This window comes from Sorex fumeus, unplaced genomic scaffold, assembly GCF_029834395.1.
Source record: "Sorex fumeus unplaced genomic scaffold, SorFum_2.1 ptg000122l, whole genome shotgun sequence".
Taxonomy (NCBI): domain Eukaryota; kingdom Metazoa; phylum Chordata; class Mammalia; order Eulipotyphla; family Soricidae; genus Sorex; species Sorex fumeus.
Window position 1 is genome coordinate 16,797,486 of NW_026606179.1, and position 26,691 is coordinate 16,824,176.

The following is a 26,691-nucleotide window of genomic DNA, read 5'->3' on the forward strand; positions in this document are numbered from 1 at the left end:
CCCTGATCCCTCCCTGCCTGAGCCGCACCCTCTGAACCCCTCTCCCAGCAAATTCTCCTTCCGGGATCTCCCAGCATCCTTTGCTCCTGCCCCCTCCACAAACCTTCAACTTCCATCCAGATTTCAGCCCCCAGACCCCAACCTGTTGGGATATCCTCATCCCATCCTCTCACCCCCCCCACCCCCAATGATCTTTTCAGAGGACAGCTGGGAGGGGGGAGACTTGCTCAAGGTCACGTGGAGACTAGGTGCAGAACAAGGACAAACCAACTCTCCCGTGGGTCTGTCTCAAGTGTTGCTCTCCCCTCCCACCAGGCCAAGCCTGCTTCTTCCCTGGGGGATGAGGGGGGTAAAGGGAGACACTGGAGTCTTGAGAGGAAAGCACTCGCCTTCGAAAATCCCAGTGTCCCTCCCCTCGGAGCTCCACCCTTGGTCAGGGGAAGTCACCCACCGACAAACTCATTCCTGTAGGGGACCAGGGCACCCACGGGTTCTAAGGCACTGGGGGTGGAGCCAATGTGGGAAGGAAAAAGGCATGTGTGGGGTCTCAGTCCACCCCTCCTGCCTTCCTCACCTGCTCCCCAGCCTTCACCTCCCTTTTATGTTAGTGTGGCTTCTGCCCCCACTTCCTGCCCGCTCCTTCTCTCCCCCACAGCTCCTGTCTTCCTGTCTTTCCATCCTAGTCTCTTTCTCTTCCATTTCTTTCCATGTTGCTGTCCAGTCATCTTTGTTCCTTCCTATTTCTGTCCATTTTCCCTCCTCCCTTTCCTGAGTCGTTTTTGTGTTTCCCTCCTCTCAGTTACTTTCTGTCTCTTCCCCCTTTTCTCTCCTCACTCTCTCTTCTCTCTCTCTCCTCTCTCTCAGCCCCTTTGCTGCCTTGGGTTTATCCATCTGTCTCCATCTGTCTTGCTAGTGTGTGCGTGCGTGTGTGTGTCTGCGCACACACACACATGTGCAAGCACCCCTCTCCCTCTCACTCCTCAAGTTTCTTAACTCCCGGATACTCTCCCCTCCAGACCCCGGATGTCCAGGCCTCTCTCCTCCATGGGATTGTGGGAACCAGGGACGTCAGAAAGGTGGCAAGTGAGGCCTGGGATGGGGTTGCCTAGCAACCATCGCATCCTCTCCAGCCGGTTTCTGTTGCCTAGTAACGGCTGCCTGCCCAGAGACGGGGCGGGACTGAGTATGTGTATGTGGGGGGGCGGAAGGGGCTCCTTCCTGCTTTCCTGTTGGGGAGGGAAAGGTCCTAGAAGGAGCCCTTACCAGAGCTTATGCTTCCCTCCCATTGGGGTGCCACAAGACCCCTCTCAGCGTCTCCCACTCAGTGTCTGGGTGCCAGGAGATCCCCCAGGAAGCTTTTGCTTCCCTGCCAGTAATGCCTCACACTGGCCGCCTCTCCCGCGGGCCTCTTCCACGCGCCCCCACCCTGGCCCAGGCTATGTGCTTTGCGCTCCAAGCAGTGGTGCTGCAAAGGCACCCAGGGGCACCCACACCAGCAGCCCGGGGGTCTCCCTGTAGGTGGCGAGTGGGGGCCGCGGCAGCTGCGTCCCCATGAGGAGGGGAGGAAGATGCCGGCTGAGCTGCTGCTGCTGCTGATAGTTGCCTTCGCCAGCCCCAGCCGCCAGGTGCTGTCATCACTGCGCATGGGTGAGCCACCCCGCCCCGGACACCCTCCCCTTGGGCCAGGCTGCCCCCGCCTTCTGGAGGAACCCTGGTCCCTGAGTTTGAGCCTCAGATCTTAGCTTGAACAGGGCGCAGCAGCCCCCTGCCCCCATACGCCTTCCCTCCAAGTCAAGGACTCCAGACCCCCAGCCATCGAACCCCAGTGTCACCCCCACCTCCAGCCGAGAAGTCTGGAGGTTCCAACTCCTCCTCCCTCAGGCCCCAGGCCCCAACCCCCTGTGTCCCCTCACTTAGCTGCCATCCTGGACGACCAGACCGTGTGTGGCCGTGGGGAGCGTCTGGCCTTGGCCCTGGCCCGGGAGCAGATCAACGGGATCATCGAGGTCCCTGCCAAGGCCCGGGTGGAAGTGGACATCTTTGAGCTGCAGCGGGACAGCCAGTACGAGACCACGGACACGAGTGAGCAGGAGCCCGGGTGGCGAGGCTGGGACCCTCAGGGAAGGCCAGGGGCAGAAAGGGTCCCTGGAGATGGGTGAGCAGGTGCTGATTTAGGGGAGGAGGATGGAAGAAAAGGGGCACTGTTCAAAGTCCTGCCTAACTGGTTCTGTGGCAGGCAGGGCTGTTTTCTGAAAGTTGATGGAATGAATGAATGAGCGGTAATAGTAAACTCAGACATCCAAACTATTTAAGGTGACTTGAAACAGGTGAGCTGGACTTGCAGATCTCCAGGCATAATTTGGACAGATGTCACTTCTGCAGGACTTCTTTGTCAGGATGGTCACATTCATGTGTGTGTTTTTTTTCTTTCTTTTATAATTCTTGTTTTTTGTTTTTGAGCTGCACTGGGCTGTGCTCAGGATTTACTCCCAGATCTGCAACTCAGGGATCACTCCTGGCAGGGTGCAGGGGATCCCTTGCAGTGCTGGGGATTGGATCCAGGTCGGCTCTGTGCAAGGCTAGAGCCAGACCCGCTGTCCTGTGTCTTCAGCCCTTCATGCATGTTTCAAGTCCGGGTGCAGGGAGAACAGAGTATGGTGTGTCTTGGACTTTTTGGTTGGGTGCAAGACTAAACCCAGATGGGCAGAGGCCAGGAAAACGGGGAGGGAGGACACTGCAGCTGTGACACCGGTGGGGTGAGGAGGCAAGGAACATTCTGATGACCTGGACTGGGGACCCGTTTGAGAGATGAGGAGTGGGATGCGGTGGAAGGTGGAGACTGTCTTTCCCACAAGCCACGGGGTGTTGGCCAGTGGGAAGCTGACGTCAGGGCAGCAGTGAAGAGACTGGTGCACCCCTGCGTGGAGAGCCCTAGAGGAGAGCAGGGGACAAAGGCTGAAGAAAAAGGGACAAGTGTGAGGGCATTCAAGGACAGAGGAGAGACAGGACTGGGTGACTTACTGGGTCTTGGAGAGAGATCAAAGCACAGTTTCCAGACTGTGCAGTTAGGGGACCCTGACCCACTTGGAAGGCACGAAAAGGAACAAAGTTAGGGGAAGCTGAGCCTTTCAGTTATGTTGCTTTTAGTTGGATGTGGCAGAAACCCAAATTAGTCTTAAGGAAAAAGTAAAAGAAAAAAATGGACACTTCTTAGTGCATGTCACTAAAAGGCCTAATTTTCAGCATGACTGGATCCAGTAGCTTAAATGAAGCCCTGGGTTTGCTTCAGGCATGGCCGGCTCCAGGTTCTCAATCATATTCTAGGAATCTTTCTTCTTTTTCTCTTTTTCCTTTTCTTTTTGGTGTTTGGGCCACACCCAGTGATAGCCCAGGGTTTACTCTTGGCTCTGTGCTCAAGAAACCTGATGTGGTGCCAGGGACCGAACCCAGGTCTACTGCATGCAAGGGGAATACCTACCTACTGTAGATCTCTGGCCCCTGTTCTAGGAATCTTTCTGGAGGAAAGATCTTCCAGGAATCATCTCTGGGGCCTGTTTTGCTCTAAGTTGACTTCCTTCTCTTTGCCTTTTTTTTTTTTGTTTTGGACAACATTCAGCAGCGCTCAGGACTTACTCCGGGCTCAGTGCTCAGGGATCACTCCTGGCAGGGCTCAAGGAACCATATAGGGTCACGGGGATCAAACTCAAGTTGGCCATATGCCAGGCAAGCCCCCTGACCGCTCTATTATCTCTCCGGCCCCTGGCTTCATTTTCAAGATCATTTCCCCAGATCGATGGTGGAATCATCTCAACCCCTCAAAATTCACATTGCACCCAGTTTGCAGACTCCATAGTAACAGTAGCAGCAGGTCTGGGAAAGGCTCTTCACGGTCTGATTACAGACTGTCTCCAGCTTTGAACCAACCTCCAAGGCCAGGTTGGTGTGGCACAGTGACCCCGGGATGGTGCCAGTTGCTCCCGGCAACCATGTGGTTCCCAGAGGAACAGGGAGGTTCTGCCACGAGAACGGGCCAGGCCAGCCCTTCCAGCTGCTAGGCTGGAGCCACGCTCTTGAGGTGTCGCTGGGGAAAGGAAGTGGGAATGAGAGGAGAAAGTCAGAGTAACAGAGGGACGGTTATTTGGGGTGCAGAACGTAGAGGAGGGGGCTCAGAGTGGAGCAGGTATTGCATGTACCCCACATGGTGGTCCAAAAGGTGGAACGTGGTGAAGACCCTGGCTTGGCCTGGTGAAGGAGGTTCTTGGGGTCACCTGTTGGTCCCTCCTTTGGTTTCTCTCTTGGTCTGACCTGTCCCTCAATCCCTCTGTATGGACAGGGTCAGGGATTGGGCCTCTGGACCTGGGGTCTTCCCTGAGGGGTGGGGCCCGAGAGGCCGCGGGGCTCCCTGACCCTGCTCTCTCCGCCCACAGTGTGTCAGATCTTGCCCAAGGGGGTCGTGTCGGTGCTGGGGCCCTCCTCCAGCCCCGCGTCTGCGTCCACCGTGAGCCATATCTGTGGGGAGAAGGAGGTGAGGCGGAGCGGGCGGGCGGGGGAGCAGGGGGGGGGCCGGGGGCCGGGCGGAAGGGGAAGCAGGAGAGAAGTCACGGCTCTTTCTCTATCCAGATCCCCCACATCAAGGTGGGTCCTGAGGAGACACCCCGCCTTCAGTACCTTCGTTTCGCCTCAGTCAGCCTGTACCCCAGCAATGAGGACGTCAGCCTGGCTGTCTCCCGCATCCTCAAGTCCTTCAACTACCCCTCAGCCAGCCTCATCTGCGCCAAGGCCGAGTGTGAGGAAGCACGGGGTGTTGAGGGGAACTGCCTTCCTATCCCCCCAGGTCCCCCTCTCCGGGGAGCCTATCCCTACCCACTGGTGATTGCCCCCAGGGGACCCAATGCGGGATCTCCTGGTCCCCGTCCCATTTCAGCAGCCCAGACTTCTGGTTCTGACAATGTCCCACCTCCCCAGAGTCAGCGTGGTGGTCGGGGCCTCCTCTGGCAGCGCCACGCAGAGTCCCCAACCTGACCTTGTGGCCAGCTGAGTGGGGACACTGGCCGAGAAACGAACCCTTGAGCAATCTGTCCAGAGATGGGTGGAAGGCATGCAGGAGGGAACCTACCGGCTCTGGGCAACTCAGTCCTGAGAAGGGGCCAGCCTAGCAGACTGACAGTGGGAAGAGTGAGAAGGGGGTGGTCCTAGACCGGCCAAATTCAGGGGCTCCTGTGCCTGTGGGGTGTGGGAGCCGCGACAGCATCTTCATGATGAAGGGGTGCAGTTCCCCCATGCGGGGTGGAGCCCAGGAGGGAAGATAGAGAGGGATGTGGGGGGGACGGCAGGCACCAGAAGGAGGTGGGACAGAGTGTAGCTGAGGGGACTTGGGGGCGTTGTCACATATGGTGGCCGGTTGTGCAGGAGCAAGAAGAAGAAGAAATAGTCGCTTGGGCCATGTCTGGGAGATCTGTTGGATTTGCGAGCATGGGGGGAGCACTCCGGAACCTGTGGGAGGAATCCTCCTTCCAAAGGTGTTTGCTGGGGGCGGAGGGATAGGACAGTTTGTCATCATTTGCCTTGCACACAGCTGACCCGGGTTCAATCCCCAGCACCCTATGTGGTCCCCCAAGCCCCGTCAAAAGTGATCCCTGAGTACGGAGCCTTGAGTACCACTGGGTGTGGCCCCTAAACAAAACATGCTGGGGGCTGGAGAGATGGCTTGAAGGCCTACGGTACCTACTTTAAATATATATATATATATAGTTATTATGAGTTATTTTAATTATTATTATTGTTGTTATTACTTTGATTTTGGACTACACCCAGCAGTGCTCAGGGATTACTCCTGGCTCTACACTCCGGAATTACTCTTGGCGGTAAAGAGCACATTCTTTCTATTCAGGAGCCCCATATTGGATCCCCAGCACCTCCGAGGGCTTCCAACACTCTCCACCCCAGACACACACAAGTAAAACCAAAACTTGTCCAGTTGGTAGGGGAGATGACTCCGAGGGTTAGAGTTACACAGCATCACTGGGCCCAGGCATGGAAACTTCAGACCCATGCAGCCAGGGCACGTGTTGCTGATTGTCCCTCAGGCACCCCACACACGACTTGGGATACCCCCTTTCCAAAGAGAAAACGCAAGAAGCATTTGCTGAGCATGTACTCTGCGCCAGCCATTGGTGTGGGGATTGTCCTGATCCCAGATTTATGGAAGCCTCTCCAGCAGGAGGAAGCAGAAACAGGAGCCAGTCCCGGCACCAAGAGAGACCAGAGACTGAGGGGCAGGGCAGGGCATGTCCATCTGAAATGGAGTGGAGGCATGACCTCCTGAAAGGGCCCCTGTTTGAAGGAAGGGGAGGGGCCATGCGGGAAGCATTCCAGGTCAGGGGGCTACAGCTCAGGGAGACCCGGGGGAGCATGGAAGTGGGAGGGGAAGGAAGTCACACAGGCCCTGTGGGGGACAGGGCCAGTGGACTCTGGAGGCTGGCTACTTGGCCTTCACTGGTGCTTGTGGGGTAATCCTACTCGCAGTGCTCAGAAGCCAGGCCTGGCTGGTGCTCAGGGGACCATATGTGGCTGGGACTAGAACCCGGGGCTCCCTGGGCTGTCACTCAGGATGAAGGGAAACCTGGAGGGTTGGGGGCAGAGAGGGCAAAGGGAGCAGACTCCCGGGGCGATTGTGTGTTTTTATGGGTAGAGGTGACAGGGGCCGGGGCCACGGTGGTGATGGCAGCAGGGCAGGTGGGCTTGGACGGCGGTGTGGATGGGGTGGGTTCTGTCTGGGCTGCAGGCCCACAGAGTAGAGGAGGCAGGACCTCGGGCAAGCACTGGGCCTGAGCCACCTGCAGACCAGGAGGGAGTTCACCAGCCTGGTGGGGAGGGAGTAGAGCATGGCTCTGCGCGTGTGAAGTGCGGGGTGCTCACCACATCCCACAGCGATGCAGGAGCCAAGAGCCCAGTTTTCAGCGGGTCTGAGATAGGACTGGGCTTTAGGTGTTTGTCTTCTAGGCTGCTGACTCTGGTTTGATCCCCGGCACCTCATGTAGACCCTTAAGCACAGAGCCAGGAGTAAGCCCCGAGCATTGCCTGCCATAGCCCAGAAACCAAAAGCAAAGAAGGTTTAGTTCAGGAGGACCCCTGGGTGCCCAGAGCGCCAGCTGTGCTCAGCCAGCTGCCCGGGTCTTTGGCACCCGTCCTGCCCCCAGCGGGGCTCTGACCCGCCCCCTCTCTCCAGGCCTGCTTCGATTGGAGGAGCTGGTGCGCGGCTTCCTCATCTCCAAGGAGACCCTGTCGGTGAGGATGCTGGATGACAGCCGGGACCCCACGCCGCTGCTGAAGGAGATCCGCGACGACAAGGTGTCCACCATCATCATTGACGCCAATGCGTCCATCTCCCACCTCATCCTGCGGAAGGTGGGTCGACCTCCCTGCCCCGCACCCCCACCCCCGCCCAGGTCAAGCTGGTTCCTGCAGCGTCAGAGGTGACAGAGCCAGTCATCCCCGGTGACAGTCAGTTCTGGGGTGGACCCTTCTGGCTGGGTGGGTCCATGAAGAAGTGGTGGATGCAGCTCAGGGGAGGCACCCTACCTGGAGGTGGCCCTGCCAGCGTGGCCCTGCCCTGGGTTCCTGGTGCTGGCGCTTTTGCCTTCTCTTGCTGACTCCCACTCCCCGCCTGCAAGGGGGGCTTGTCACTTTGCAAAAGAAACTGGGGAGCTGGAGGCGGAGGGGGGGGCGGTGAGACTGGGGAGATGGCTCCAAGGGCTGGCATGAGGGCTCTTCATGGGAAACCCTTGTTCCCTTTGGGGTGCTGCATGGTCCCCTGGCACCACCAAGAGTGTGACCCAGCGGGGTTTCAGGCTGGAGGGGGCTGGCCCCAGAGCAGCCCTGGAAGACCAGCGCCAAACCCTACACGCCCCCCCGCCCCGTGCTCCTCCGGCAATCAGCCCTTTCTCCCCTGCCCTGAATGTTTCCTTCTAATCTAACCGACAAAATTCATTTTTCTCCAGGTTTTAAAAATATGAAAGGGGGCTGGAGCGGTAGTACAGCAGGTAGCGTGTTTGCCTTGTACGCGGCCGACCAGGGTTAGATTCCCAGCATCCCATATGGTCCCCCAAGCACCTCAAGGAGTAGTTCCTGAGTGCAGAACCAGGAGCAACCCCTGAGCATCGTCTGGGTGTGACCCCCCCAAAAAACGAAATAAATAAAAATATTAAAACCATATGTCACTGCTGGTGGGAGTTCAGAGGAAGAAGGGGGTGGGAGGGAGAGGATCTCTGGGCTGTGGAAATAGGATGGCTTCAGGATAGGGAGGAAAGTAGGTGGGACTGGGGTCCTGGCCCCTTCTGGGTGCCCCCATGACCAATGTCACTTGTCTCTTGAGCCCACACTTCTCAGACCTACCGTGGGCTGGCCCCTGTGTGGGATGGCTCCTGACGCTCGGGATGTGCAAACTCGCATCTTTTCCAATGGCTGTGTCGGCAGGAAGGGCTTCCGGGCTCCAAGAGGCCTCAGCTTCTGCTCATGTTCAGAACCCTAGCAGAAGGAAGCAACCTCGAAAGGAAGCTGCCTGCCTTTCATTTGCAAAGCACTTTTATTTTTGTTTGGGGGTCACACCTGCCCTGGCTCAGGGCTCTACACTCAGGGATCATTCCTGGTGGGGTTCAGGCCACCATATGGACTGCTAGGGATAACACCTGGGTCAGCCATGGGCAAAGCCATCACTCTACCATGATTCTATCTCTCTGACTCTGCAGAGTGCCTTTAAAGATTGCAGGGCTGGGCGGGAGAGATCAGATGGCTGAGCGCATGCTTGGTAGGCGGGACTGGGTTTAATCCCTGCCACTACATGTTTCCAAGAGCACTGCCAGGAATGACCCCCAGGGATGAGTCAGGATTAGCCCCTGAACACTGTCTAATTGAGGTTCCCACCCCAAAACAAACCCACAGTAAGGATTGCAGGGCTAAGCCCAACACTGGCTGACCAAACTTAGCATTTTTTGTTTCGTTTTGGGGCTATGTCTGTCAGTACTCAGGGGTGACTCCTAGCTCTGCACTCAGGAATTACTCCTAGCTGTGCTTGGGGTATCATTGATTGAGGTGCCCGGATTGAACCCGGCTTGGCCACATGCAAGGCCTACCCGGCTGAGCTATTTCTCTAGCCATCTCAAACTTAGCTTTGCGGGTAGAGATGAAGGGACAGTGCCTGCCTGGTCTCTGAGGCATCCCTGGGCCTCACTGTCCCCCAGAGGTAGTCCTACAAGCACCCTAATGAGGGATGTGGGCATCTGAGCACCCCGTTCTCTCCCCAGCACCCGTCAGCCCTGCGCATGAGAGGGACCCAGGGGTTGCTCCCCCACAGGCTCTCCCTCCTCTCGCTCCTCCCTGGGATGTTTTCTCCCCGGCCTGCTCTAAATCTCTCTTCCTCTCTCTCCGTCTCCCCAATCCTGCTCGTGGGTTGCTGCCTCCAGGCCTCCGAGTTGGGAATGACCTCAGCGTTTTACAAGTACATCCTCACCACCATGGTGCGTACAGCCGCCCCCTCCTGCCCCGCGCTGCCACCCCCCGGGGGTCCCCCGACTCACCTGCTCTTCTCCTCCCCAGGACTTCCCCATCCTGCACCTGGACGGGATCGTGGAGGACTCCTCCAACATCCTGGGATTCTCCATGTTCAACACCTCTCACCCCTTCTACCCCGAGTTTGTGCGCAGCCTCAACATGTCCTGGAGGGAGAACTGCGAGGCCAGCACCTACCCAGGCCCTGCGGTGAGCATGCACACACAACCTGGGGCCCGCATGTGTCTCCGGGACCACACTACATCCTCGGGCCCTGGCTTGGAGCCTTGCAGCCCAAGTGACAGTTTGGCCTGAGCACTGTTTGGGGAATACAAAAGCAACACCAAAATCAACATTGCCAGGTGCTGGGGAGATGACTCAGAGGCCTGGGGGCAAGGCCCAGTGCCATGCCCACACCACATGCCCTCCCAGGTGGGCACCACCCGCCATAGCCCGCCTGGCCCTGGCACTGTGTGGGAGGCCCTTTCAAATCAGAACAAAACCACAGGGCCGATGGGGGAGGGGGTATGGCACTTGCTGACCCTGGTTCAATCCCTGGCACCATATATGGTCCTCTGAGTCCATCAGGGGTGATCCTTGAGTAAGGGGGGGGGGAGTATTTATTTTTAATTTTTTTTTGTTTTGGGTCCACATCTGTTATGTGCTCAGGGGGACCACCCCTGGTACGTGGGAGTGCTCAGGGATCGATCAGCACCGTGTATTGCTGGAGGTCTATCCAGGCCTCCTCCATGCGAAGCCTGGGCTCCTCTGAGAGATGCTTCTCCGGCTGCTGGGACAGGGTCGCTCCCTGTTTCCAAAGTGGAAGATGCCCCCTTGCCCTGCCCTGTTCTCTTCCCTGGTTTCTCTCTCTGCAAGGCCAGTCACCGCATGCCTGGGGACAGACTCAGAGAGACTGTAAGGGCAGCTGAGGGGCAGGGGAGAGTTTGCTCTGTGCACCCTTGCACCCCAAAACCCATAGTCTGTTTGCCACGGAGAGGAGAAAGCCCCAGACAGGGCAGAGTTCAGTTTGTTCCCACTCAGTGCTCAGCAGCCAGGCAGGCGGGGTGCAGACTGCAGGACTAAGATGCACCTGCGCACCCAAGAGCCTCACATCTGCATATCCCCCCCACACACAGGGGCTCCACTCGCAGGGCTGCCAGCAGCCCATGTGTCTGGGGCATTTCCTTTGATTCTCCCTTAGTTTCTTCCTTTGATCCCCACAGCTGCTGCTCCTCGTCCTCCTTCTCCTCCTCCTCCTCCTCCTCCTCCTCCTCCTCCTCCTCCTCCTTTTCCTCTTCCTTCTCCCATCCTCAGGGACAGGTCAGAAGCAGGTTGAGGGAAGAGTGGGGCCAGGGCTTCCATCCCGGGCATTTCCCTGCACCCCCGTCCTGCTCAGGTGCAATCCCATGTGAGCTTCAGGGCTTTGCTGGCCGTGCATACCCAGTTTCCAGTCCCTCTCACACCTACCCGGCTCGCCCACGGGCAGTGCAGGTGTCCCCCCAGCCAGGCCCACAGCAGCATAGGCAGCACAAGGCGCACACAAGCCCTTCCCGTGATGCCACATCTCCCTGGAAGATGCCCAGAGAGCCAGCAGGCAGGCTGCCTGCTGGCTCTCCTTGGGTCACAGACCCAGACCCGGCGCTGTCTGAGGGGTGTGCGGGCGGGAGGCTTTGGGGTTCCCCCGGTGAAGCCGCCTCCTTCAGGGCCGCCCCACCTCTGGCCCCTGCAGCTGTCAGCTGCCCTGATGTTTGATGCGGTGCATGTGGTGGTGAGCGCCGTCCGGGAACTGAACCGCAGTCAGGAGATCGGTGTAAAGCCGCTGGCCTGTACCTCGGCCAACATTTGGCCCCATGGGACCAGCCTCATGAACTACCTGCGCATGGTGAGCTGGGAGCCGGGAGGGCGGAGGGGTGGGGCAGCCCTCCTGGGAGAGGGAGGGTGCTCGCTATGCCCACCCTGCCGCCCCTCTGCCCTTTCCCCCACCCCCTGCCACCTCCTCTTCCCTCGCCCATCTGCTTTCCTGCCCTCCCGGGCACTAGCCCTGTGACTTTGTTTAACTGTGGTCCTTCCCGGTCCCCTGCCCTCCCTCATATCCCTTCCACCTCTGTCCCCTCCCCCAACCCTGCCACCCCTCCCTCTGCCCGCCTCCCGGCCTGCTAGGTAGAGTATGATGGGCTGACCGGGCGGGTCGAGTTCAACAGCAAAGGGCAGAGGACCAACTACACCCTGCGCATCCTGGAGAAGTCCCGCCAGGGCCACCGCGAGGTGAGGCCAGTGGGGGCAGCTGAGGGCACAAGGGCATGGCGGGCAGGGCCTGTGCTGACACAGTGCCCTCTCTGCCCCAGATTGGGGTGTGGTATTCGAACCGGACCCTGGCCATGAACGCCACCACCCTGGACATCAACCTCTCACAGACACTGGCCAACAAGACGCTGGTGGTCACCACAATCCTGGTGAGTGACCCTTTAAGGGGGCGGCGGGTGAAGGGTCCTTCCCTGCACTGCTCCTCAGCCCACTTCCAGGGAGTGGGAAGGCCTTGGCTGGCACACGATGAGTTCGACCCGTGTCCCTAACTCCTGTGGTGTAAGGTCATGTAAGGTCACTAGAGACCAGGAGTTCCCAAGGGACAGACTCTGACATGCACAGAAACCCGGGGTAACCCTTCCAGCCTCCCCATTCGTGGCTCTGGTACCCAGCAACTGTGGGTGTGCAGGGCCTGGCGCCGGCTGCTGGCAGAGGGCCCCAGGCCCAGTGTTGAGCCCCCTGAAACCCCTGTTGGCTGTGCTTGGTGGGAGGCAGCAGGCGGCAGGGGAGACCTTACATGTCTCTGAACAAGGGCCAGTGAGCCTCAGGGGAGGGCCAGATGGCCACAGACAGGAAACCAGCTCTGGAACAACCCACTGGAGGGTCCCGGGGGCCAGGCTGGGCTGACTTGGGGGACGTGACAGGGGTGTTAGTCCTTGCATGCCAGGAGTGCACTCAGCCCCCAAACTTTTCTGGGGCTGGAAGAGATGGGCTCAGGGCTGCGGACAAAAGTCAGGAGTGCCTGCCCCTGGGAGAGCCCCCGTGACCCCGCGAGTACAGTCCCTTCTCGGTCATGTCCCCTTTCCCCAATACCATGTGTCTGTCCCCCTTCCAGTAAGAGTCCCTCAGCCTAGGGAGGTGGCTCAAAGGGACAGAGTGTGTCCTGGCATATGCACAAGGTCCCCCCACTTTGACTCCCACAGCACCACAAAATTCTGAGCATGACCAGGGTGTGGTCCTGGTGACCCCAGCACGCTGGACCCAAGCAGCAGCACCTCATCTTCAGTATGATGAGCTGAGTATCTCCAGGCGTGGTCTCCACACCCCTGAGCACTTGCTTGGGAGGCTCAAGGGGAAAAGTAGTGTGGGGGCCAGGGAGGTAGTACAGGGTTAGGGTGCAGGTCTTAGCTGTGGCTTATATTGATTCTATCCCTGCCCCCCTGCGGTCCCCCAAACATCACTGACTGTAGGTAGTCCTGAGGCCCCCAAGCAATGCTGGGCCAGCCCTGGTCTCCAAACCTAGGGCCTATGTTTTAGGTCTGGCCTGATTGGTTAAATAAATATCACCAGGAGAAACCCCGCAACCTCCCAGAGCACTTCTTTGGGAGCCTCCCTGCCAGCAAAAAATAGTGTTGCTCTCCTTCCGGAAGTTCATCCTTCTCTTGATGGGTTCATTCCTTCATTCTGCAAACATGAGCTGAAGTATGGGATGAGTAGGGCAGTTATGTGGCTTCCCAAAACTTAAGGGGTACCAGGGGAGGCAAACTCAGTTGATTGGAGGAGATAAACCTGGTCCCTATTCTTCCACCACAGAGTAATGAGTGAGTCCTGCAGAAGGAAGGAGTGGAGAAGGCTTCATGGAGGAGGTGGCCCTAGGCAGGGCTTCAGATGACGTATAGGAGCTGATGTGCAAAGAACAAGGGCCTTAGGAGGTGCTGGTCAGATAGTGCACGTGGCCTCTTTGGGTGCTGGCAGGGTTTGTGTTGGGCACTTGGGAACTCGCACGTGCATCAACCAGGATGTCTGGGAAGAGAGAGGCTCCTCCTCCTTCCTGCTCTGTCTCCGAGGCCCAGAAGGATAACTGGCACCTAGCCAGCCCGGAGACTGGGCATGTGGTGGCAGGTGGCCCAGAGATGCCTGGAGCTATGGTAGCAGCAGTCAGTGGCACAGGGTCTCTGAAGAGCCCAGTTCCTGGTCCCTACCCCAGGGGGAGTGAACAGCAGGGGGTGGGACCAGCCCTGGGGGTGGGGAACGCTGGCAGAGGATGCTCTGGCCGGAGGATGAGTGTGAACGTGGGGGTGGGGTAGGGCCAGCTGATGTGGAAGTCCAGGAGAGCAGGAGCAGGTCAAGAGGGTGGCTGTTCCCATGAAACTGAAGGGAGGGCCCACTGGGAAGGTGGGGTGCAGGAGAAGGCCAAAGAGATGGCACTGTGCCACCCCCACCCAGGAGTTTTCATCCTGTGACCCCCCCCCCCCACCAGCCCCATCCTTCTCCTGGCAACCAGGTGACCCTCAGGCCGTCCAACTCCCAGACTTCTGGCCCTTTATTTGGGTGGGGGAGGCATACCCAGAGATGCCCAGGGTTTACTCCTGGCTCTGCATCAGGGATCACTCCTGGTGGTGCGTGGGGGACCAGATGAGATGCCAGAGATTGAACCTGGGTCAGCCGTGTGCAAGGAAATCGCCCTACCCTCTGTACTATCGCTCCAGTCCCAGCCCTTTTTTGGCGGGGATGGCTTACTCCTGGCTCTGAGCTCAGGGATCGCTCCTGGCAGTCTCAGAGAACCATATGGGGTGCCGAAGATAGAACCCAGGTCAGCCAGCATACAAGGCAACGTCCTACCTTCTATGTTTTCGCTCCAACAAACTTCTGGCCCTTTATCTGTGAAATGAGCTTGATAATCCCCCCTTGAAGGACTGTGTGAGGAGCATGTCCTGAGAGGCCAAGGTTCCCTGGGCAGTGCCCGACAGAGAACCATGCCCCGCACCCATGAGTCCTTCCATCCCCTGCACGCAGATGTGCGCCCTGGATAAAAATAGATGCATTGGCACTGTCTCTGAGTCCTGTGCCAAGCCCTCGGCTCATGTCACTCAGTCTTTGTGGCAGTCCTGAGCTTGGCACCATGCAGATCTCTTGTTTTCTGATGAGGAAACAAAGGCACAGGAGGGCGAGGTGCCCTGTCTACTGGCAACTGGCAGAGCCCGGGGCCTGGCCCATACCCTGCTGCTCAGCGCCCAGCCTTGGCACTGCCATCCACAGCTCTCTGACCTGGGCGGTCCAGTTCTTGCTTTCATTCATTTGGAAGCACTGGGGCCGGGGAGATGGTTCAGTGGTGGAGCACTTGTCTTGCATGTATAAGGTCCTAAGTTTGATCCTTGACTGCACTGCACTGTCACTGTACTGTCCTCCCCTTGTTCATAGAATTTGCTTGAGCGGGCCCAGTAACGTCTCCATTTTGACATTTGTTGTTATTGTGTTTGGCATATTGAGTACGTCACGGGTACTTCGCTGTGCGGGCAAGATATTCTCGGTAGCTTGCCAGGCTCTCTGAGAGGGGTGGAGGAATCGAACCCGATTCGGGCGGGCTGGCTGCGCGCAAGGTCTACCCTAAGCTATTGCTCCAGCCCTTGATCCTTGACAAGGAAAAAAAAATAATAATAACGGGGCCGGAGAGATAAGTACAACAGCCAAGGTGTCTGCCTTGCACGCAGTTAACCTGGGTTCCATCCATGAAACCACAGATGGTCCCATGAGCACCACCAGGAGTGATCCCTGAGCACAGAGTCAGGAGTAAGCCCTGAGCCTTGCCGGATGTGGCCCCCAAACAAAAAAAAAAGTGAGATTAAATTATTCATTATGTTTTTAGAGGGGATTGGACTAGATCAGTGACCTTGTTGTTTATTATTATGGGGGTGAGGGTGTCAGGCCTCATCTGGCTGTGCTTGGGGAACCTTATGTGGTGCTGGGGGCTGAACTGCAGTTCAAACAAGGCAAGTGTCTTTGCCCCTGTACTTTCTCTCTGGACGGACGTGACTTCGTACAGAGGAATGTGTAACACTCCCTGGGGTCCGAGTACAGCGGGGAGGGCATTTGCCTTATACCTGGCCAATCTGGAGTTCGATGCCTGGCATCCTGTATGGTCCCTTGAGCACCACCAGGAGTAATTCCTGAGTGTAGAACCAGGAGTAAGCCCTGAGCATCACCGGGTGTGACTGGCCCCCCTCCGCAAATAAAAGAGATATTCTTCACCCCTGCTAGCTCCTGCTCAAGCACATTACCATCATCCTTTTTGTCTGTGGTTCGATGGTCAGAACCAGCGGCGCTGGCAGTTTATCTCAGAGCCTCACTCAGGCAAGGCCTGGCCTTCCACTCCTTTGCGCTCTCTCCATGGTCCCTATAAACTTCTTGTTTGGTTTCCTTTTTTTTTTTTAAGGGGGGGTCAATATTTTGGGTCACAACTGGCAGTGCTCAGGGCTTACTCTTGGCTATGTGCTCAGGGGTTACTCCATCAGTACTCAGGAGACCGTATACTGTGCGGGGTTGGAGGGACTCTCAGCCCTGACTCTCTCTCCCACACCTAGAAACTTTCTTTTTTCTTTTTTAGTGAATCAAGATAGTTTTTATTTAAACTAAGAAAGATGTGAGGAGTTGACCGGAGAGATAGTACAGTGGAGAGAGCATTTACCTTGTACAAGGCTGATCCGGGTTCAATCCCTGACATCCCAAAGTGTCCTCCGAGCCCCGCCAGGAATAGTTCCTGAGTGCAGAGCCAGAAGTAACCCCTGAGTATTACCTGATGTCGCCCCCAAATAAACCAAACAAAAACAAAAGAAAGATGTGAGGGGAGAGAAAATGAATGTTCAAGAGAGGATATGGGCTTCTGCAGAGTGGAAGTCAAGCAAGTAAGATACACATTCAAGGAGAACTCGGGCTTGAAGAGCCAGCCCTAGAAGCTTCTTTTGGGAAGTTTCTGTTCAAGTCTGTCTGTCTGTCTGTCTGTCTGTCTGTCTCTCTCTCTCTTTCTTTCTTTCTGCTTCTCTTTTTCTTGTCCTTTTCTATAAAAATAACAAATGAGGACGTATGGATGTTTTATTTGGGTTTTTTGGGGCAGTGCTGGGGATCAAGCCCAGAGCATCACACATGCTAACCACATGTCCTGCCACTTGCGCCCCATCCCGGCTGCAAGAGCTTATCACTGATTTGAGTTATTTCTGTCTCCTTAATCCTTTGGGGATATCCGGCTTGGGGCTGTCCTCCTGCTCTGCGACTCATCTTTTTCACTTTCACTTGATAGCTTTTGATGAAAAGATTTTTAACTTGACTCAAGTCTGTTTTATCTAGTTGGTTGTTTTTTTTCCCCCCACAGGCTTTAATCCTTTTGGAAGTTAAGAACTAATTCTTCTTTGCCCGAAGGTCATGGAGGTTTTTACTCCCTTTGTCTCTCCATACTTGATGCTTTTGCCTTTCATACCAGATCTACTATCCACCTGAGAAGTACTTGAAGTATGTGGTCAGGTCAGAGGTCAGACCACTTTTTTTTCCCTATGTGGATTTTGTTTTGATTTGTTTTGGAGACCCTATGGCTCCTCCTGGTGAGAAATTCAATGCCAGGGCATGGGAATGCAGTGCCTCTCAGGCCCCTTGGGGCCATGAATTACCCAGAGCACACTCTAGGGCCTCCAGGGCTTTGCCCGATAATGCTCAGTATCTTGTGGTTCCATTTCTCCTGCCCTCCAGGTGGATCTTTACTTATTTGTTTTTGGTTTGGGGACCACACCTGGTTATGCTCAGGACTTCCTCTTGGCTTTGTGCAAGTAGATCACTCCTGGCAGGGCTCAGGAACCATTAGGGGTTCTCCAGGGTCAAATCCAGACCATTTAGTACAAGACTCATCCTATTTAGTAAAAGACTCACCATGTCATAAATTAAGAACCTTTTGATGGAGGGGGGGGGAATTCTGAACTCCCCACTCAACCATCTGTCTGTCTTTGCACTGGTGTCTTGTCTCAAATACCAAACTTCAAAGCAAGTGGTAATATGTAGTGGGAAAATCCTTCTGTGTCCACATTCCATGGTGGTGATTCTGAGGGTTTGCATTTATATATATGTATTTTTTTATTAATTTTTAAATTTTTATTTATTTGCTTTTTGGGTCACACCTGGCGATGCTCAGGGGTTACTCCTGGCTCTACACTCAGGAATTACTTCTGATGGTGCTAAGGAGACCCGATGGGATGCTGGGGATTGAACCTGGGTCAGCGGCATGCAAGGCAAATGCCCTCCCTGCTGTACTATTGCGCCAGCCCTTCCATGTATATTTAAATGCCATGCATCACTTGCATTTTGGGTCATGCCTGGTGGTTACTGGGGAGCCATGTGGTACTGGAGATTGATTCTAGGACTCCCATGTGTAAAACTTTAGCCCACTGAATTATGTCCATGGCTTCATACTTGATGTTTGGTCAGAGGGAGTGGGCCATATCCAGCATTGCCCAGGAGTCATTCCTGGCAGTGCTAAGGGATTATATGTGGTGCCAGGAATTGAAAAGGAATTACGCACACACAAAGCAAGTACTTTATCCCTGTATCATCTCTCTGGACGCCATACTTCAAATTTTAAAAACAATTAAGGGATCAGAGCAATAGTACAACAGGTAGGATGTTTTCCTTGCATGTCACCAACCCCAAGTTCGATCCCTGGCACTCCGTGTGGTCTCCTGAGCACCAACAGGGGTAATTCCTGAGTGCAGAGCCAGGAGTAAAGCACTGGGCATCACTGAATGTGGCCCAACACCCCCCCCATAATAATAATATTAACTTAATATTGGGTCTGGGAAGTTAGAACAGGGCCTAGCGTGCAGGCCTTACACATGCCCTGCCTGGGTGTGGTATCCAACATGGAAATGATTCAGCAGCTTCACGGGCTTGTTCCCTGCTACTGGCTCAGTTGGGCAGGCACCATCAGGAAAGCCCAGCCCCCCTGAGCACTGCTTGGGAGCTTTCCCCCATCCCCAAATGAATATAAAGTTGGGAAAGTGACAGAAGTGGACAGAAGTTATTATAAACCTAACAAAAGAGAATTCAGTGCGGAGGGATGGGGTGGCATGCCAATCCAGTTGGGGTCTGGAGCCAAGAGTCAGGCTGCTTCCCTCTCATCCCCTATCCCCTCAACCTCCAGTGGCGACCTCCTTCCAGAAACATCTTTTCAGCCACAGCTCTGCTTTCCCGCACAAAGGCCAGCGTGTTGTACAGGTTGTTCTGTAGCTTGCCTTTCCCTTCTCTTAATATATCTGATAGAACTTATTTTAGCGGTTGCCGGGGATGCTTCTGTGACAGCGATAATCTTTTAAGCCCGTCCCAAATTAACCTAATTTCTACCATCTCCATCTTTGTTCCCTCAACCAGCAGAGCTGCTAGGTTTCTGAGTGGGGGGTGGTGTGTGTCTGCATTTCCTGTGGGGAGCAGGGGCCCCTCCCCTGGCCCTTGCCCTTGTCTGTCAGCAGTATGCCCGCTGAAAGCCCTTTGGAGAAGCCTAAAACTCTGGGGTTAGTGGATCATGAAGGCCCTGGGTTCTTTTTTTTTTCTTTTTGGGTCACACCCAGCATTGCACAGGGGTTACTCCTGGCTCATGCACTCAGGAATTATTTCTGGCAGTGTTTGGGGGACCATAGGGGATGCTGGGAATTGAACCCGGGTCGGCCATGTGCAAGGCAAACACCCTACCCGCTGTGCTATCACTCCAGCCCCCCGGATTCTTCTGATGGGTCGGCCATGTGCAAGGCAAACACCCTACCCGCTGTGCTATCACTCCAGCCCCCCGGATTCTTCTGATGGCCAACGACCCTTTTCTTTTTCTTTTCTTTTTTTTTTTTTTGATTTGATTTTGGTTGGATTTCTGCGCTCGGGGATCAGTCCCTGTAGGGCTTGGAGAACCATGTGGGTTGCTGGGGATCGAACCTGGGTCAGTAGTGCACCCTCCCTGCTGTACAGTGGCTCCAGCACTACCTAGTCCCTTTTCTGATTCTGAGCCTGAGGTCTTGAACCTAAATTGGTGGTGGTGAAGGGGGGGTGGGAGCAGGGGGTATTTATGGGCTTCATCTGGTGGGCCTTGAGGGCTACTCTACTCCTAGTTACGTGGGAGTCGCTCCCACTGGTGCTGGGGAACCGTATAGTACAGGGATGGAGACCCAGGCACCACAGTGCAAACCTGCACACGAATGAACCCTTGGAGCGTGTATCTTAAGTGTGTGTATCTTAAATTGGGGATGAGCTCAATCTCAATCTGGATGCAGATTGGGATGTTATGGGCTCATAACATTTGGATTTTGAATAACATTTGGATTTTGAATAACATTTGGATTTTGAAAGCGGGATCCACCCCCAAGCTGTGCTGAAGGGGTCTGGGCTGGGCCAGGCGGTTGACTGCCAGTGCCCAATGCTGTGTGTCCGTCCTCTAGATTTACACTCAGTGATGCTTGGAGCACTTCAAAGGCAGGAAGAAATTAGCTGTCTCCCAGCCCCAGCATTGAGGTCCAGACTCCCAGCTGGGCCCCACCTCCCCTACCTACCATCCCGAGCAGTGTGAGTCCCTCCATCTCTGACACCCCATCGCATCCCCCCCCCCCAGCTAGACCCTGTCTAGAGAATGAGGGGAGGGTTCTGGGATTGATCCCAGTGCCTCACATGTGCAACCAACTAGCCACACCCTTGGTCTCAGGCTCATGGGGTGGGAGGAGTCTTACAAGTGAGCCCCAGAGAGCCCTGGTTGTGCTTGGGGGAACTTGGGGGACCATCTAGGGCTCTAGCACAGGATTGGCTGCAGCAAGGCAAATTCCTCACATCCTGCACCCAAGAGAAATTTCTTTTTTCTTTCTCTTTTATTTATTTATTTATTTATTTATTGCTTTTTGGGTCCCACCCAGTGATGCTCAGGGGTTAGTCTGCATTCAGGTCAGGAATTACTCTCGGCAGTGCTTGGAGCATCCTATGGGATGCTGGGGGTCAAACCCGGTTGGCCGCATGCAAGGCAAATGACTTCCCCACTATGGCTCTGGCCCTGTGAGAGAGATTTCTTGACTCCAGCCCCAGGCTCCTCTCTGCCTCATCCCTCTCAGCCTCTGGCCAGGGGAGGTCAGTCTAAGGCAGGGCCCGAGGGCAGAGCTTCGCTCCCAGACCCCTCTGGTCCATCACCACCACCCATACCTCCTCCTCTCAGGACCTCCGTGTCCTCATCTCTGAAGCAGCGTTAATAATACCGGCCTCCTACGCTGCCAGAGCTGTCACCCAGCAAACCCACGAGGATCGCTAGCTGCCGCCGCTATTCTTAGGATCATCTCACATTCCTCCTCCCAGGCCCACGTTCGGGCTTGGGAAAGGCAGCCCGGGGGAGAGAGGCGCTCTGACTGCACCGCCTTCTGCCGCCCCTCCTCAGTGGGGGCCGGTGGGACCAGCAGTCAAGGGTCTAAAGGAACCCCCCCACCTCATAGGCCCTGTCATATGTCCCATGTCCCTAGCTCCTTGCCTTGTGTGGCCTCTCCAGCTCCCGTATTTGCGTGAAGGCCAGGGTAGATCATTTGCTTTGCCTGTGTGAGATCCCTAGTTCAATCCCCAGACACACACACACACACACACACACACACACACACACACCAAAAAAATAAAGAAAAGGAAGGGGCTGGGGCAATCATAAAGTGGGGAGGGCGTTTGCCTTGCATACGGTCCACCCAGGTTCCATCCTTGGCATCCCATATGGCCCCCCGAGCACCACCAAGAGTGATCCCTGAGTGCAGAACCAGGAGTAAGCCCTGAGCATTGCCTGGTGTAGCTTCAACGTTTTATTTTTTCTGTAATAAAAAACAATGGAGGGGCCAGAGCCATAGTACAGCAGGGAGGGGGTTTGCCTTGCACACAGCCGACCCAGGTTCTATCCCAGGCATCCAATATGGTCCCCGGAAGGGTTGGGGCTGTGATAGCACAGCGGGGAGGGCATTTGCCTTGCATGTGGCCGACCCGGGTTTGATTCCCAGCATCCCAGATGGTCCCCAAGCACTGCCAGGAGTGATTCCTGAATGCAGAGCCAAGAGTGAACCCTGAGCATCACCAGGTATGACCCCCCCCCAAAAAAAAGGAACTGGGTTTGATAATATCACCTGAAAATGTATATGAGCTTTGTTTGAGGATCAAAAGAGATCCTGCCCAATGGACCAGCAGAGCACATGGCTGGCATGGGTAAGGCTCTGAGTTTGATCCCTGGCACTACCCCAACACTGCCAGGTGTGAGCCTGATGGCTCCTGAGCACCCTTTGCTTCACCAGCCTGTGTCAGGCTCAGCTGCACTTGGAACAAGGGGGCTGCAACATATACCTTGTAGGTGGAGACCCTAAGTTAGAGTCCAGGGTATACCACCAGGTGTAGCCCTGGTGTCCCCAGCACTGTCGGGCTCCTGTTTGATTCTTCAGATCCTCAGAGCATGGCCAAATATTCCCTCTAGTGGTCCCCTCACCCCAATAAGTAATCTCATGGAGAGAGGCCCCGAGACCCAATGCTGATTTCTGTAGATGCTTCTTCTGTCCTGCCAATTCTTTCTGTTCTGAAGACCAAAGCGACACTGCAAAGTTGGTCTCAGGGGGTTGGGGAAGCATGTCAGAATTGACCTAGCAAACTCTGGAGGCCCGGATATTCAGGTGTCTAACCTATAGAGCATTTACGTATTTATTATTTGTTTATTTATTTTGCTTTCTGGCCATATCAGGCAATGCTCAAGGGGTTACTCCTCACTCTGCATCCAGGAATTACTCCTGGGAGTGCTCAGGGGACTATATGGGATGCTGGGGGTTGAACCCTAGTCGGATGATGCACAAGACAAGCACCTTTCCCGCAGTCCTGCCTCCTCAGTTCTTCCCCCAAACCCTCCAGGAGTGATTCCTAAGTGCAGAGCCAGGAATAAGCCCAGAGACCCACTGGGTGTAGCTCCAAAATAAAAATTAGAACAAAAGAAGAGGGGGCTGGAGCAGTAGCACAGCGGGTAGGGCGTTTGCCTTGCACGCGGCCAACCCGGGTTCAATTCCCAGCATCCCATATCATCCCCTGGGCACTGCCAGGGGTGATTTCTGAGTGCAGAGACAGGAGTAACCTCTGTGCATCGCTGGGTGTGACCCAAAAAGAAAAAAAAAAAGAAGAAATCAAGGGGAGATAGCTCAAAGGACTGGAGCACAGGCTTTGCCTGCAGGAGCCCTGGGTTCCCTCCTCAGTACCCAGATGGTCCCCTGAGCACCATTCAGTGCTGGGTCACTGCCCAGTATGGACAAACAAATTGCATTAGAATGGTGTTGCCATGGGGCTGGAGCGATAGTAACAGTGAGTAAGGCGTTTGCCTTGCAGCAGCTGACCCAGGTCTGATCCTGAGCCCAGCATCCCATATGGTCCTCGGAGCACCATCAAGAGTAATTCCTGAGTACAGAGCCAGGAGTCAACCCTGAGCATCACCATGTGTGAACCAAAAAGAAAAAAAAAGTTGCTTTGTCACTTATCTTTATTTTATCTTTGTGTTATTTTTTATTGGAGGGGGAGGGTACACCTTGCGATGGTCATCAAGATGATGATCAAGGGTTACTCCTGTCTCTGTACTCGGGAATTACTCCTGGTGGTGCTCAAGGGACCATGGGAAATGCTGAGGATCAAATCCGGTCAGCTGTCTACAAGGCAAACACCCTTTCTGCTGGCCCTTGTTGCTTACCTTTCTAGCCAGGAAATTATAGGAAACTTCCCAAGTGGACTGGAGAGATAGTACTGGGATTAAGACACCTCCAACCTCTCCCAGGTCTAATCCCTAGCACACGCAAGGTCTCCCTGCATGGGAGCCATCCCTGAGTTTAGAGCCAGGGATAACCCTGAGAGCACTAGTCTGATGGCCTGCAGCTGCCTGGGTTCCTGGGCTCTGAACACCAGGGCTGGCCTCCACCTGCTTCCCTCAGGGCAGCCCTGGGTGGGGTTGACCTCCCCACACCCTCTGGTGGACCATGAAGTTAGTGGGGTGTGTTGGTGCAGGTCTTGTCAGAGAGTGGGGTGCAGCCGAGCAGAAAGCCTCAAGGGTCAGTGCGCCGGAGATCTCGCACTGGGTGCTGGGGGGTCTCCAATCTCGCACTGGGTGCTGGGGGGTCTCCAACTGCCCCAGGCAGGCCTGAGGCTAGGGGGCAGGACTCCATGTACATGCAAACCTCGAGCTTGCCCAGTGGAATCCGTCTTGACTGTGAGTGGCAGGTGTGCGTCTGAAAGCCCCTCTTCCAGGAGGGGGCGGGGGGGACCATCTCCAGATGGAGAAGAAGCACCGTGGGACGGGGATCTGCACCTTGCTGGCGTGCGCTGTGCCCCCCAGCTGCACATCTTTGCTCCACCTGCCTTGTATTTCTTTTGGGGGGGTGCTCCCAAGTAGTGATCAGGGGGCCCAGAGACCACTTAGAGTATGTGGGCTGGATGTGTCGATGCTCGGGCTGGGTGTGCTCAGAGCCCCAGGGCTGTACCTCAGTGTGTGTTGGTGGGGAGGGGAAGCGTTGCTTAGTGTTGGGGATCAGCTGGGGGGGGGGCTCCTGCATGCCTGGCCAGTTCTGGCTCTCTCCCTGCCCCTCCCCCGTTTCTGTTCTCCTCACATCCTTTTCCCTTCTGTCGTTTCTGTGATGATAATGGGGATGGGGTGTGCGAAAGGGGGGCACAGTTAGTTGTGGTGCATCAGAGAGCTCATCCTTGGTGCAGGGTCACAGGGTGGGGGTCCCCAACAGCTGTGCCCCCTTGGTTATGCAGAGCAGTGCTGAGGGTCAGAGACCTCACACCAGCTCTCCCGGAGCCCTCCCTCCACTTCTGGACGTAAACCAGGCAGTGCCATGACCCCTGCACCCCGACTCTCCCGGCTCCCACATCCCCCCACCTCCCAGTGACTGACCCCTCTGCTTTCCCACACCCCCAGGAGAACCCGTACGTCATGCGCCGGCCCAACTTCCAGGCCCTGTCGGGGAACGAGCGCTTCGAGGGCTTCTGTGTGGACATGCTGCGCGAGCTGGCCGAGCTGCTGCGCTTCCGCTACCGCCTGCGGCTGGTGGAGGACGGGCTGTACGGGGCGCCCGAGCCCAATGGCTCCTGGACGGGCATGGTCGGCGAGCTCATCAACCGGGTACGGCCGGGCCGGCGGGTGGGCGGCTTGTGGGCCTGCCTGGGCAGGGAGCAGAAGGGGCAGAAGTGACATGTGGTGTGCAGGGGCTGCTGTGTGGGCACCAAGGACCCCGCCTGGTTCATCTGCCTCTGGCTCTGCCGTGGCTCAGTGACTGTTCAAAGGTCTGTTGAGTGGACGACAGAGATGAGGAGGCCGGCAGAGAATGCCCGCCCAAGGGCGAGCATTAGGGGTCCGGGGGCCAGGGGAACAGGGACTGCACCTCATCTGTGTACCGCCAGCACCCACTGGGCAGGCCTGGCACGCTGGGGAGCACCAGGGACCTGCGCCCCCTACCCCCACTCCCTGGGGAGCTCAGGGTGAGGACCATGAGAGAACCCAGAGGTCCTCCCCCTTCACCCCACCCCTGCGCCCGCACTGGCTGGACTCCTGTCTCTGATAAGAGGTGATACCCCACGTTTATTCTAAAAGGCGGGAAGAAATTGGCAGAGGGGACAGGATGTAGCAGGAGGGTGTGTTTGGGGCAGAGGAAGGGGCACTTCCAAAGAGACAATGTGGTGCCCAGGAGCCCAGTGTGGGCAGGGCCTAGGGTCAGGGGCAGGGGGTGGCTTTGTTTGAGGAGGGCAGCTCGGTGGACAGGGCGGGGTGCAGAATCCTCAGCTAAGTGGGCTCTGTCCTTGGAACCTCAGAACTTTCCCCCCTGAAAGATGGGGCGATTGCAGCCCTTCACGTCTAGGGTGAGGGTCACGGAGGACAGGTCACCCCCCTGGCACAAGAAACCATGTGTGTGCGCATGCCCAGGATCAGGACTGTTGCCTTGGGTACGCTCTGCCCGCCTCACCCTCTACCCTGAGCACAGCTCGGGGCCCTGCACTGGGCTTGGCTGAGGACACTAGAGAGTCCCACCCTCCCGTCGCTCATCCTCAGAGTGAGTCACCCCCAAGCCCCAGAGCCCTGGTAGTGCTGACAAGGACACTTCGTACCCAGGGCCCTGATTTTCCAAAGTCACTTTGACGATGGAACCTTTTTCCCCACTGATGCCTCAGAAGCCTGTGCCGCTGAGGATGCAGAGCTCAGAGCAGGATGAAGGGGGGCGGGGGAGGGTTCCCTTTGTGTTCTGGCGCCTTGGGCACCCCCCCATGACAGGCCCCAAGGCACAGCCTCCCCCGCCCTCCTCCTCCAGGCTGCCTTCTGGTCTGAAAGCTTCTGCCCGGAGGTGAGGGAGTGGTTCTGAGGTGCGGGAAGGCTGGAGTCCCTTCCCTGTGACCGTCACAGGACCCTGTCCTCAGCCACATACACTCCTTGCTGACAGGGACAGTTTCTAGGCAGAGCCCCCCACCCTGCAGTCATGGTGAGCAGCCAGCCGACTCACCCACGGCGGGGGACGGTCCTGCCACAAGTGGCCCGGGCCATGGGGCTGGGGGTGAGCTTTGCTGATGGACACAGCTGGACACCTGAGTCTGCCCCTGGCCGCTCTGTGAGGACCCTTAGGCCAGCTCCTAAACCAGGGTCTCCCAGGCCCTAGTACCCTGTGGCACCCCAGTTGAGAAAAGTGACCTTAATTAACTTCCGGGTGATACCCAGGTGTTCACTGAAGCCCTGAGAGATGCAGCCTCCAGCCCAGTGTTTCCCAGAGTGGGGGATACCACTACCTACCTTTGGGACCATCCAGGGTTGCAGCCTCGGGTGCAATGATGGGGGGGGGTTGCTGTCTGTTTGCTTAATGGTCGATTCCCAGGGGGCCTCTGACCAGCTCTGTCTGCAGAAAGATGATAGGGTAGTCCAGAGTGAGTCTGGTGAATGAGCAAGTGCTTTGCATGCAGGAGGCCCGAGGTTCAATCCCTAGCACTGCATACGGTCTGCCTGAGCACCCCCCAGGATGACCCCCAAACACAGCCCCCCTGGCCTGGAGTAACACAGAAACAAAACCAAAAATAAAACAGGGGGTGGGGTGGGGGTGG

General features: G+C 56.3%; 1 protein-coding gene across 2 annotated transcripts in view; it reads left to right on the top strand.

Annotated features, from left to right (window-relative positions):
* GRIK5 (glutamate ionotropic receptor kainate type subunit 5) overlaps positions 1-26,691 on the top strand; it is a 56,751-nt gene that overhangs the window by 1,687 nt on the left and 28,373 nt on the right. The window contains exons 2-12 of one of the 2 annotated variants that reach the window (XM_056136757.1): positions 1,519-1,647; positions 1,918-2,082; positions 4,428-4,525; positions 4,621-4,786; positions 7,229-7,407; positions 9,462-9,515; positions 9,595-9,756; positions 11,276-11,428; positions 11,707-11,811; positions 11,892-11,999; positions 24,530-24,733. In XM_056136757.1, the coding sequence (XP_055992732.1) occupies positions 1,569-1,647; positions 1,918-2,082; positions 4,428-4,525; positions 4,621-4,786; positions 7,229-7,407; positions 9,462-9,515; positions 9,595-9,756; positions 11,276-11,428; positions 11,707-11,811; positions 11,892-11,999; positions 24,530-24,733 (1,473 nt within the window). In that variant the 5' untranslated portion in view covers positions 1,519-1,568. The remainder of the gene's footprint in view (positions 1-1,518; positions 1,648-1,917; positions 2,083-4,427; positions 4,526-4,620; positions 4,787-7,228; positions 7,408-9,461; positions 9,516-9,594; positions 9,757-11,275; positions 11,429-11,706; positions 11,812-11,891; positions 12,000-24,529; positions 24,734-26,691) is intronic. The other variant, XM_056136758.1, reaches the window with a different exon arrangement.